This window comes from Pipistrellus hanaki (assembly GCF_964339955.1).
Source record: "Pipistrellus hanaki genome assembly, chromosome: 4".
Classification (NCBI taxonomy): Eukaryota; Metazoa; Chordata; class Mammalia; order Chiroptera; family Vespertilionidae; genus Pipistrellus; species Pipistrellus hanaki.
This window is the reverse complement of record NC_140506.1, coordinates 13,173,370-13,186,321: the sequence shown is the minus strand read 5'-3', so window position 1 is coordinate 13,186,321 and position 12,952 is coordinate 13,173,370. Positions and strand designations below refer to the sequence as shown.

At 52.3% G+C, this 12,952-nt stretch overlaps 1 protein-coding gene and 1 long non-coding RNA gene across 5 annotated transcripts in view; one reads left to right on the top strand and one right to left on the bottom strand.

Annotated features, from left to right (window-relative positions):
• TRIO (trio Rho guanine nucleotide exchange factor) overlaps nt 1-12,952 on the bottom strand; it is a 749,917-nt gene that overhangs the window by 464,388 nt on the left and 272,577 nt on the right. For 2 of the 4 annotated variants that reach the window (XM_084881638.1, XM_084881639.1), the window contains 9 exons: nt 12,628-12,875; nt 10,832-10,970; nt 10,146-10,173; nt 9,775-9,937; nt 9,186-9,307; nt 7,970-8,048; nt 7,239-7,439; nt 6,246-6,384; nt 4,960-5,715 (listed from right to left, as the gene is read on the bottom strand). In XM_084881638.1, the coding sequence (XP_084737764.1) occupies nt 5,167-5,715; nt 6,246-6,384; nt 7,239-7,439; nt 7,970-8,048; nt 9,186-9,307; nt 9,775-9,937; nt 10,146-10,173; nt 10,832-10,970; nt 12,628-12,875 (1,668 nt within the window). In that variant the 3' untranslated portion in view covers nt 4,960-5,166. Of the gene's footprint in view, nt 1-4,959; nt 5,716-6,245; nt 6,385-7,238; nt 7,440-7,969; nt 8,049-9,185; nt 9,308-9,754; nt 9,938-10,145; nt 10,174-10,831; nt 10,971-12,627; nt 12,876-12,952 lie in introns of those variants that run through there. The other 2 variants (XM_084881640.1, XM_084881641.1) reach the window with 2 other exon arrangements.
• LOC311621524 lies at nt 11,518-12,776 on the top strand. Its single transcript, XR_014794843.1, has 2 exons — nt 11,518-12,127; nt 12,322-12,776. It is a non-coding gene; the product is annotated as an uncharacterized lncRNA (long non-coding RNA).

The window sequence follows — 12,952 nt, the reverse complement described above, 5'->3', positions numbered from 1 at the left end:
ACCTACTTATCTCAGGGTTAATATACACTGGGGATGCTGTGTCCTTCCCAGCTGACCTTCCACTTTCATCTCTGTCATTTAAAAAATCTGCATGGACGAGTGAAAACCAAGATTTCGTCTCTGTGTCTGTTTTTGACGACACCGGCTTGGCTCTCGGAGTCTCCGTCAGTGGAGCCACGGGAAGGCCACCGACAGTGCCTTCTGCCCACGTGTGGCCTGCTCAGGCCTCTGAGCGCGCGCTGCCCTGAGGAGCCTGTTCTCAGGCAGATTCAGATCCAGTCGGTCTGGGATGGGGCCTGGTGTAAATATATTTATTTAATTCCCTATTCATTATAGATATGCATGGAAAGCAGTAGCAGGCATGAATGAAGTAATGAAACGTCACAGGGTAACGAGATGTAAGGTCAGTCCCTTTTGTAGGTGGACCTCTTAATTACCTCTACCTGCATCGGTTCACAGGCTCTGGGGCAGCAATGCATTGTGGGTCGAGTGCAGTGTGCAATCCTAAACTCTTCCAGCACGTGGATTTTCACAGTGACCACTAAGCTTTATACGTGCATCCACAGGTTAGAAACAGCATGAGGGGTGCTTTTTGCTTTTGGCAGAGAGAATGGCGGGAATGAGCACTCCAGGCAGGCAATGGCAGGCAGCGTTTCTCACCGCTCCTCGGCCACGTCGATGCTGCTGGCCCAGGGGCCACGTGCTGAGCGCTGACAGAGTGGAGATGCCAGCATGGAGGGGCCGGGATGAGGTTAACAATCAAAGTCTTCCTAAGACACCCTGTAAGTGTTCTCTAGACCACGGACTCTACAACTCAAGCACTTCTGTTTCTTCACCAATGAATAGGATTAATTAAATGTGGTTATGGTCATTGAATAAAAAATTAATCTTCACTACAGCCCTATTTAAGTATTGTTTAGACTTTTTAAGTTTCTCAACAACATTGTGTAGTTTTCAGGGAGGAGGCCTTGCATAGCTTCTGTGAGATTATTCCTGGGTTTTTAAATTTTAAAATTCATTGGATATGAGCTAGTTTATATTTGTAAAGGACCCTGGCTATTCACTGCTTGCGAAAGTCTTGCATTCATGACTTTCACTTACATTTGCTTAAAACTTTTTTTTTTTTTAATTCAGCTGAACAATGGCTTCCTGATTTGGGACTTATCACCATCCCTGAAACTGGAATGCCTTGGGGGACACTGGGAATCATTGATAGAAAAGATAAAATTTCACAGTAATTCTCCACTATTGACAATTACCCTGTTTCCCCGAAAATAAGACAGTGTCCTATATTAATTTTTTCTCCCAAAGTTGCGCTAGGTCTCATTTTCAGGGGATGTCTTATCTTTACATGCGCTAGGTCTTATTTTCGGAGGATGTCTTAATTTCGGGGAAACACAGTAGTAGCCCTGAGGGGGGAAAAGATAGAAGATGGAAGAGATCACATTTGTGGGAGATGAAGCTGGGGCCAGAAGGTTATGAACCCGCCAACCGACAGACACAGTGACCACATCACCCTGGCCCTCCCTCCCTCTCAGCTTCTCAGATGCTTCTTAGCTATCAACATCCCTAGGTTTGTCTGCTCTCCGAACCTGGGAGCATGTTAGGATGTGAGGTGCAACCAGTTAATCAATGGTGAGGACTGGATGTTCTTGCCTACATGTAGGACTTTAGCACCACTTTGCCCAACCTCAATTTCTGCCATGGAGTGGAGCTGAGAGTCATGACGGCTGGGTGAGCGAGCAAAGAAAGGCCTGCAGGGAGACCAGGCTCAGCGGCCAGTAACTGTGATGCCCACCCTCATTTACATTTTCTATGATGTCCACTCAGCAATCAAATTAAAGAAAACAAGCGCCGAGTTCTTCCCCCCACCTCTGATGAGCATAGCATGGGAGGCACTTTTCCTGTCTGCAGAAAGATGGATGCTTTGCATTGCTTCCCTTTCCACGTGAGGATCTGAAAAAACATATGAAAACCAGGGCGTTACCGTATCTTACAATCCAGCTGTGTGGGCAGTTCTCAAATACCAACAGGTGTGTCTCAAAAATCTGTTATTAGGTCACTTGTCCGGCTTATTCTTTCTTGCACGAGCACATTCACAGGAAATAAACTTAAAACGGATGGATATGGTAAAATGGAATAAAAGGGGTCTTTTTTAGACATTCCACATTATTTTACACTTGTTTTAGGTGCACAGCATATATTAGACATTTATAGAATTTATGAAGTGATGCCCTCCGCCCAAGTCCCATTATGTCCAGTACCCACCTGGCACCATCCATAGAGTAAAAGGGTTTGAACTAAAAATACGAAGCAGAGATGCATGTTTTCTATAGGCAGTAACTGCAGAAGAGACAGCTAGTTTTAAAATCTTAATTTTTGTTGGATTTTCGGAAGAGATTGCCTTGCAGCAAACCCTTGACTCTCCTATTCCCTGGGAGATTCCATGGGAGAAGGCAGGAAATGCCCCTTCATCGCAGGAGAGACAAAGGGAGGCCTCTGAGCTGGGATTTCCATAGCATGAGAGCTACAGACCGGGATAACCAACCCCCTAACAGGTTTTTGAATTGTAAATAAGAAGTGGCCGATGGATGAAAGAGATAGGAGGAGGCAAAAGCTCTGTCTCCTCAGATTACACCAGAATCCCCCTGCCCTCCCAGGGACACGGAGGAGGCAGGGTTCAGAGTGAGTGCCCAGTGTCCGGCCCTGGCTTAGGTCTCAGGGCCGTGCTGTTCTTTCTCGCCTCTTACCTTCAGGACTTCTGCAAGCAGGTGAAAATGTGAGCCCTGTTCTTCCCGTCCCCCAGGACAAGACGACGGCCATGTGGGGCAGGGTGGGGTCTTCACAGGTGCAGGGCCTTTGGTTTGCTGGGAGCACTGGTGCTTGAACCCAAGAGCTTTGTTTTCGTCAGCTCGTGGACAGTGTTGATTTTAGCTCTTCTCTCTGCTCCGAGTCTGCATCCCCCGAGAAACAGGGAACCTCAGATATTCTAACCAAGACAAGGCGTAGCCCACCTGAAGAGCTGACATTCTGGCTTATACATCTGGGTTCTGAGCACCGTCTGCAGGAGCCTCACCAGCTCCCAGTTTTGGCATGTTCAGCACACTCCCAGTCCCTGACCCACGAGCAGCCAGTCCAATTCAGAATACCCCCTGATCCATGAGTGGCCAGTCCAATCCAGAATACCCCCCTGACCCATGAGTGGCCAGTCCAATCCAGAATACCCCCCTGACCCATGAGTGGCCAGTCCAATCCAGAATACCCCGTGACCCATGAGTGGCCAGTCCAATCCAGAATACTCCCTGACCTGTGAGTGGCCAGTCCAATCCAGAATACCCCCTTGGGCCCTCCCTGACCCAATCTTCAGTCTCTCCCTCAGAGGCCAACCTCTCTTTTTGATTCAATAGTGACCCATTTAAATAAAAGGCCTAACACAAAACATCAGGCAAATATGTTTAATTTTTTAAAATAACTGATGGCAAAATAAAATATTTACATCACATCATACTGTGTAAACATGTAAGGTCTCTGTACAAAGAAATATACATGCAAAATAATGTAAAAATTTAACTGAAATGATATAAGAAACAATGCACAAATAAAAGTCGTGAGGTTACGAATACACATCCAGTTCTGAATCCAATTTATTTTAAAAAGTTTCTGTACAATTTTACAAGAAACAAACAAAACCCAGAAGAATAAATAAAATACACCGGAAGCTGCAAAGCTTAGCTACGCCACTGTATGGCTCCAGACCCAGGTATCTGGCTGGCTCGGGAAGCGGGCTGGCCTCTGTTATAGTGTATTTCACACAACGAAGGTAAAAAGACGTCCAGAAAAATTCAAGCGTGCCCAGAACCCCAGCTGAAGGCCTTCCCACACCAGCGATAGCTCTGCCCAGCGACAGGCAGGGGGCGCCAGCTCAAGGCTGCGAGTGCTTAATTGGCTCATATTTCTTACCAAAAGCTCCATGTCCAGCCAATTTGTGTACAGAAAGTTGAACGTCAAAAAGTCTAAAAAGTAGTAAATGTCCAGACTGATTTTTTTGGGGAAAAAAATAATACTTTGGCATTCTGAATAATAGCATAATACATTTTAAAACATTACCCTATTATCCAGTTTTATATTCAGAGTATGAAATCACTTTGTACAGTCCTCAAAACCGACAAGTTTCACGAAGAATTAAGTCTCCTGAATGGATGGCACAGGGCTGCGACCCCCCCAACCCCCGCCCCACCCCGACACACGCACAAAACCATAAAGCTCACCGTACGAAGTATGTGCTTTTTCTATGTATTTATTACAGGTACAACAGAGGTCTTCATAAATAGTTGCATAAAATGTTAAAGCCACAACATTGCACATGATATGAAATAAAACAAACAAACAAAAAAAACCCCCCAATGAGTGCATTTACAGTATTTTCATCTGACTGTATACTGCTCAACAATCTGATTGATGGCTTGGGGGCGGGGCAATGGGGTAGGGCCCAACCTGCCGTCCTCAGCGGATGGGCAGAGCCCTCTGGCCTCCAGAGGAAGGCCAGGCAGGGAGTGGGAGAAAGGAGGGGGTGGTGGTGGTGGTGGTCGGGTAAGGACAGACCGAAGGCAGGACCAGTCTTATATACAAGTAAGGCCTACATTTCATCAGAGCAAAACAATTCATTCGATTTTTATGCAAAAGTTTGAGGTTGAATGCACATTTCAGAAGCCCAGTCTGGCGTCCCTGAGAGACGCACACAGACCAGGAGGCTGGGGAGCTCGGACCGGGGGACGCCAAGCTCCGTAGCAGGTGCGGGGGGAGGCGGCCGCCCCCGGGGTGCGTCTTCCCCGGAGGCGGCCGGTGCCTCTGTTTTGTTCGTGAACACCAGTGGTTGAACATAGGCATTTCGTTTCCTTGAAGGAGTCTCTTGTAAAATGTTAAATTTGCAAAATTCTATGTGTGTTCGTTTAAAAAAAGTTTCTTTTTTTAAATTTTTTTTAAAATTTTTTTTTTTGCAGAAACCTGAATAAAAGACTGTGACACAGCAATGCTGTCTCGGCTCTCAGAGGTGAGAGAGGGTCCTCCACGCGGTGCGCTACGGCAGCGGAGCAGCTATGTTGGCTTGTGTTTCTCTCCGAAATCCAAACGGACAGCTGATTGGCAGGTGAAAGAGAATGAGAAAGGTCAAACCCGAGGCAGAAGCCTGCTCTGCAGGAAGTTTTTAACGCTACGGATAGGTCGAACGTCGTTCTGGTGTTTGCGCCGCTCAATGAAGGAGGTCAGTCTGGACGTGTCGAGGACGCCCGTGCCTTTGCCGTGGCCGTGGCCCGCCTGCAGCCACTGCTCCTGCAGGGCCAGCGCGGCCGAGGGCCGCCGGGCGGGGTCCTCCTGCAGCAGGAAGCACACGAAGTCCTTGGCCTTCTGGCTCACTCCTTTAAAGTAGTCATCTGGGAAACTAAAGTCTAGTCGGCAAATGTTCAGGCAGGTCTCTTCCACGCTGTCGTCCAGGAAGGGGGACACGCCGCTGAGAAGGACGTAGGTGAGCACTCCCACACTCCACGTGTCCGAGGTCAGGGAGACCGGGTTCCCCAGGATGATCTCGGGGGCTGCGAACTCGGGGTTCCCCAGTAACTGGTGGATGTAGTAGGTGGTGTTGAGTTGGACGGCATCTCCGAAGTCGGCCAGCTTAATCGTCGGCGTGGCGGAACTCTGGCCAACCAGGATGTTTTCGGGCTAGAAGACAGGAGAAGGCAACCGTAATTCTCACCGACACCCATCGCTAGCTGAGGCACGAGGCTCACCAGAGCCTGTGATGTCGACCGGAGCAAGCTGTTCACGTGCAAAACGAGGTGAACCTCGTGGCGGGCACGGAGGGAGGATCGGGCAGCATGGAAGACCCGCCCGAGGTGGCTTGGACCGGCCTCCCTGGTGGTCGGTGTGAAGCAGCGTTCACTATGCTGGGGGAGGAAGCTGGGAGTTCCTTTTCCTTCCCAGCAACAGAGCAATCCTCTTCCTTCCTCACTCCGTCACTGAGCCAGCCCACACCAGCCCAGCAACTTTCCGAAATCCCACGAAGTGTGTAAGATCTCATGTCACCGAGAGCAAACTCTTAAACGCGGAGTGGGAATCAGTGTTCCCATCTCCCACGCCCCCGTGTGTCCCCAGTCCCCCCGGGGCACCTGGCCTGAGTTCCGAGGACCGGCGGAGAGTGGCTCCCAAACGCAGGGCCGAGCCGCCGTCAGACAGGCTGCCGTCCCACTCACCTTGAGGTCCAGGTGCGCGATCCTGCAGTTGTGAAGGTATCGGACGGCCTCCAGCACCTCCCCCAGGTACGCCCTGATCTTCCCTTCGGTGAGGTTTCCCCATCGCACCACGCAGTCCAGGAGACGGCCCTGGTCAGCCCTGTAGAGGCAGGAAGGGGCGTGGCCGTCAGCATGGGGCTGCTGTACTTTGGAGACCTTTCTAGTCTAATATGAAAGAAACACAGCATCTCTGTCCCTACAGATTCTACCTCCACCTGAAAGCACGGCTGGATCAGGAGGCTGTGGGTTGCAGGCATGTACCAATTCTTAAAAAAAAAAAAAAAAAAAAAAAAAAAAATATATATATATATATATATATATATATATATATATATAACAGAAAATAATGCCCATAAAAAGGAGGAGTCGAAACTTAAGGCTAAATGCCGAGATGTTTCATGGAGCCCAGGATGCTGTAAGGGCAGGGCTTCCCAATGCCAGCACTGCCGACAGTTGGGGTGGCCTGTCACCCCAACCCTGAGTTGTGACACCAAGAAAATCTCCAGACACCACCCAGCGTCCCCCGAGGGACAAAACTGCCCCATGGAGAGGTCCCTGTGCTCGGGTCACGGCCCTCCACGCCTCCTTGTGAAACGACTGAACCGTTTACTGAGATGGCCGTGGGGGCCAGCGAGGCTGCTCTGGTGGGAGGCCACCCCAGGGCGTGAGCCATCAGAGGCCTGGAATTCTGGAGCCCTTTGGGGACCAGGGAGCACCCCAGGTTGGCTGAGACCACGCAGGAGCCTGGACGGGGCTGGCTTGCCGCTTCCCATGGGACGGCACATACGAAAGTGTTCTTTCCACGTTTACCAGAAAGCTCTAAAGCTGTGGTGTGAGAGCAGGCATATTTTTAGAAGTTCTGTGAATGCTGAAATCCCCATTTTTACTCCAAACAGCAGTAAAGCACTTGAGGCTGAGGCGGAGGGCTGCCGAGAGAGAAGGGCGGGTACGCACATCTCCAGAACCAGGACGTAGCTGGTGGGGGTCTCGAAGGTGTCGAGGAGGCCGACGAGGAGCGGGTGCTGGACGTTCCGCAGGACGCCGAGCTCGTGGGTGACCTGGTCGCGCTTCATCAGCTTCTTGTTCACAAACTTGGTGGCCACTGCTTGCTTGGTTCCTTTCTGATCACATTTCTTAACGACAGAGAATCTGCCCCTGGAAAACAGGTGGAGAAAGCTTTCAGGACACCGAGTGAGCCCCGGAGAAAGGCGGGAAGAGGCGGCCACCCATGCACGCTGCCCCTCTCTGCTGACACCTTCTCCTGGTCGGGGCAGGAGACCCCTGCTACCCGCCTACGGCTCCCTGTATAGCTGGAACCCGAGGGACACATGCAGCCTTTCCCAACCTGGACTCCACGGGAGAACCATGCCCTACAAGAAGTGGTATGGATGGCGCCTCCGGATTTCCCCCAGCACGGGGCACGGCTGTGCCACCGAGGTGCAGGGCAGGAGTCGCCCCCTGCCGCCACGGGAGGCTGACGGCAGTGGGCCGTCCCCCTCTCTTGGAACCTGAGCTGAAAACGTCTTGTTGCTTCCAGGGCTTAGTACTGAACGGTGACCACAGGCTGCTCTGCGAACGTAACACCTGTAACTCCGCACTGGCACACAGTCCGTGTACCTTCACTGTCTACTGCCACCTGAGCTACGGCCTGCCCGCCGCTCCCCCGAGAGGGGCGCGGGTCGTACCTGCCCAGCTCGGCCACTTCGCTGTAGAAGGAGTCGAAGTTGTCCTTCCAGGTCACCAGGATCCCGTCGCTCCCTGGACCTGCAAGAGAAGCGGCAGCTGCCTGAGCCCGGTCCCGGCGGAGGGCGCGTCTGGGGAGGAAGCCTGCAGGCCTGGCTGCCCGGTGTGGGCGCTCGCCGCCGGGAAGGGGCGCTGGGCGTGTACCAGGCACACTGCACACTGGGCTCAGCATGAAGAAAGACGGACTATGCGACAGAGACAACACACACACTGCCTCCTCCACAGCTGCCCGCTCTCCTGTTGTCTGAACTCGCTGCCTTAGTTTTCACTCCTGACTCTTATTTTTTAAAAAGCCACCTGCATAATTTGTGACGTTTCTTAAAAATGAGAATGTTGGTGGTTCTTTACTCTCAGATTCAAGGCTTGCTTTCTTGTGCCGTGACTTCCCAGTCATGTTACTTCCTTTCTTTGACTTAAGGAGGTTAATATATTTAGCCTTAATATATGTGGGATAAAAGGTCCAAGACAATTCTGTTTATTGTCTACACACAGGGAGCTCCGGACTCAAAGCACCTTTCAATTCAGTTTTTTATTTTCGCTCTTGGATACCTGCGACTTCCGATACCTGGCACAGCTACAGGGTGAGCAAGAACCCACATCAGCCCTATCACACACTGGCCCCGGGCAGCATGACTGCTGGAGGCCAATCAGTACTCACTGAGCACCTCCTTATGCCAAGTGCTCGTACGGGGAATTTGAAAGGCTTACAATATGGGTTCTGCCTCACAGCTGAGGGGAGGAGGGGAAAGGGCAGTAGAAAGAGCAAGGGCTTAAACCAGAGACTCCTCTCCCACCAAGGAGGCAACCAATCGATGTGTTTCTCTCTGTCTTTCCCTCTCTCTACTCTCTCTAAAAATCAACGAAAAAAATATCCTCGGGTATTAAAAAAAAAAAAGAGAGAGAAACTGCTACAAGGATGTGTTTTGAAATTCACAGCACAGAACACTCCTAGTTCCAGGTGAGAGGTTGGCTCAAGTGCCCAGCGGCCAGAGTCAGAGGCCTGACCTTGTGAGATGTGGCCAGAGGTCAGCCACCCCAGGCAGCCCCGGAGCCCGGGTCTGCCACTCGCAGCTCCTGTTTGGACCTATCTTCACGTTTCCGGCCGTGACGGGGTCGGGACGCTGGGCTGGAGGCCCCCCGTGCAGGAGTGCAGCTCACCTAGCACCCTCAGGCTGGCCGAGCAGGAGGCCGACCCCATGTCGTTCACAGCGATGCACGTGTAGATGCCGTCGTCATCCATGGTCACGCCCACGATCTTCAGAGAGGCCTCGCCCAAGTCACTGCCACAGAGAGAGCACGCCTCGCGTCAGAGGCCCAGCCCCCAGCCTCTCCCCTTCCCAGTCCAGAAAAGAAGGAGTTCATGCCAAAACCGGTTTGGCTCAGTGTATAGAGAGTCAGCCTGCAGACTGAAAGGTCCTGGGTTCGATTCCAGTCAAGGGCATGCACCTTGGTTGCAGGCACATCCCTAGGATGGTGTGTGCAGGAGACAGCTGATCGATGTTTCTCTCTCATCAATGTGTCTAACTATCTATCTCCCTTCCTCTCTGTAAAAAATCAAGAAAATATATTTTAAAAAAAGGAGCTCAGGGCTGACGAGGAATCTTAAGCGGAGGTTTCATTTCAGTGGCACACCCAGGTGGAATGTCCCCCGGTGGGAAGCTGCCCAGTGTGTAGGTGGCCATGGACTCAGCCAGGTCAGTCCCAGGAGAACCCACCTGCGAAAGGACCGCTTGTGAGCCGCCCTCACCTGTAGGAGATGCTGTAGTGGCCGTCGCTGTTCAAGGTGTTGTGCTCAGGGCCCTTCCAGGTGACCGAGGCCTTTGGGCGTCCACACACGCGACATCTGAGGACGACGGTCTCCCCTGCCTCACACGTGACCTCGCTCAAGGGAATGACGAATTCTGGGGGGACTGCAGGAGAAAGCGGTCAGTGCTGCGGGTCCTCTGGGCCCCGTCCCTCGCCCACCAACGCTTTCCTAACAAACAAATGGGACAACCAAGAAGCTGCCTGACCCCAGAGCTCCATGGAAAACCCGTTTCCCCAGGCTACACGTGTGTCCTGAGACTTGTCCCTGGACCCACAGCCTGTAAGACCAGCAGAAACGGTGATGGCACTCACCGTCATAAATGTAGTTGGGACTGAGAAGCTGAAAGGAAAAAGCACACAGACGTTAATCAAAGCACTGCGAGGCGTACTGCTCCACTCCAAGGCTACGATAACCCATGAAAGAGGAGAACATGTCTGGGTTTGCCTGGGTTTCATTCATAACCGGCCATATTTTCATTCCGTTAGACGCACTTGAGCTTCCTGTCATAAGAATTTGGGTGGATCTGCTAAAACATGGACATTCTGTTTTCCTACAAGCCGAGTCCAGCTGTCCCAAGACCCCTTCCTTCTGTAGAATGGCCATGTCCTCACCCAGAGTCCCCGGATTCCCAAGCAAACCCCTGGGGTTAAGGCAATCTGAGGAGGCCTGAGCCACAGCAGCTCTGCTCTATCCGCTTCTGAGAATCTCGCCCCTGCTCCTCCGAGAACCTAACGGTGTTCTTTGTAAAAGGCAGGTGGGCACCTGTGAGGTGTCCGCATGTATGCCTGGCTCCTTAGCACACATCTGTGTACCCGTGCCGGCCAGCACCGTCCCCGAGAGCCTCTGCAAAGCCCACGGGTCTGCTGGCGGGGCCCAGGGAGGGGGCATGTGGGTGGCACCTGGCGGCCAAGCAGCCCGGCCCGGGTCTGTGCCAGCCCCTCTGGCCACTGGGGACTGCACCAGTCCTTCCACCGGCTCAGGGGACACTGGGGCTCACCTTTACAGATACCTTGTTGCTGAGTCCTTCCCGTGATTTCCGATAACCGTTCTCTAACTTGCCTTCCCGTTTGCCGTCTTTATCTTTTTTCTCAGATTTTTTCCTTAAACGGAGTGCTGTGTGCCAAGATGTTGACTTCCTAGGGGAGAGCCACACTGTTAGTGCTCTGCCTTCCCACCCAGTGCTCGGCAGGGGATCCGGGAAGCGCTGGAGAGAAGCTCAACACGTGCAGACACAAGGCAGCGGCGAAGGCCCCAGTAACTGTGATCTCTGCCAAGAGCACGCTCCTGTGCTTCTCAACAACCGGGGACAGAACCGCCACTTTCTTAAGTCAAAGCGGGAGGACAACAGACCAAGGTGCCTGTGATGGCAGCTTTATGTATCAGCTTGGCCAATTACTCTGGGCGTTTCTGTGTGAGATTAACTTTTAACTGGTAAAGCCGGTAACTCTTCGAGCAGTGGTGGGCCTCCTGCCATCACCTTAAGGTACAGCTAGGACAAAAAGGCCGTCCGCTTCGAGCAAGAGGAACATTCTCCAGCAGAATGCCTTCAGATCGCATCTGCACCACAGGCTCCTGGGCCTCCAGCTGCTGGCCCCCAGGCAGAATTGGCCTGGCCGGCCTCCATAACTGCATGAGCCAATTCTTTATAATAATCCCCCCTCCCTCCCGCCCCTGCTCCACACACACACACACACACTCACACATCCTCTCTATTCTATTTCTCTGGAAAACCCTAAAACAGTGCCTAAGGATATTTTTGGAAAAACGAAGTATGAAATTGGAATTCTTGGACAATGTACTAGAATAAGATATTTCTGTGTACCAAGGGAGACAGGCTTTCTGCAGCCTGAACTCAAGCCCGGCCTCCCTGGGGAGTGAGGAGGGGCAAGCGCCGAGCCCAGAGGCGCAGCTTGTGGCTGGAATGGCACACAGCCTGTGCCGCTAACCCAGCCAAGGGCACAGCCGAGCTGGGACGGGGCTGGGTTTCTGGGCTGAAGCCTTTCGAGACCTCAAATATCACCAAGTCCTGCCGTGTACCCCAGAGGCCAGGGCCAGCCTTGGCCACAGCCGGAGGGATTCAGGAGAGGGAAGTTTTGAATCCAGCATGAGCCAATTCCTTATAATAACCGCTCCTCCCTCTAGTTTTTTTTTTTTTTTTTTTTTTTAAATAATATTTAACCCAGTAAAATTGTTTTCAAGTTTCTTAACTGATTTAGCCTTCCAGTATATACACCGAGTGGCCAGATTATGATGTGTTCAGAGACCATAATAACCTGGCCACTGAGTGTCTAAGGTAGGGGTGTCGAACTCAATCAGAGAAGGGGCCAAAATCTAAAATCCAGCCTAAATCGCGGGCCGAATGGTTTACTGACAATGTCATAAACTGACAGCGGAGTGCAGTGATGACAGCACGGTGCGGGCCACATTGCAAAGCCTGGCGGGCTGGATTTGGCCCGCGGGCCTTGTGTTTGACACATGTGGTCTAAGGCAAGATACCCGTCCATCTTTGCCTGCAGCTCCCAGAATGAGTATCCTCACTGAGGTAGGCCATTGAGTTAGGGGTCCCTGGAAAGTCCCCTCCCCCAGACATCCCGGGACTGAAATATCAAGGTGTGTCTAGTGGCTTGAAAAAGCCGTGCACGTCCAAGTGCAGGTCGTGAGGAGAACCGAGAACCTGTGGAACGCGTCTGAGAGATGGAGAGCCATCTTCCCTCGGGCCCACCCTGCCTGGCGAGGAGCTGGCACGGACGGAGGAGAGCTGCTCTCTCCCCCCGCGGGCGGCCCCGCACTCACTTGAGGGTCCCGTCGGGGCTCTCCATGATGACTGCGCTGGTGTGCCCCAGGACGAAGCCCGGAATCCAGCCCTCGGCGGCGGGGCACTGGTCCGTGGCGGCGCGGAACACCAGAAACATGTTCTGCTGGTTGCTGGCCAGAATCTGAACGACCTCTCCTTGATAGACGTTGATCTCATCCTCCTTCACTGCCGTGTAATCGTGTGTCACCAACATGGTGGAGATGTTGCTACTGCTGCTACTTTCACTCTGGAGGGGCGGACACGGAGAGAGAAAGGCAGAGGGACCTGAAACGAGGCCCACCCACGGACGCGCGGGCCAGTGTG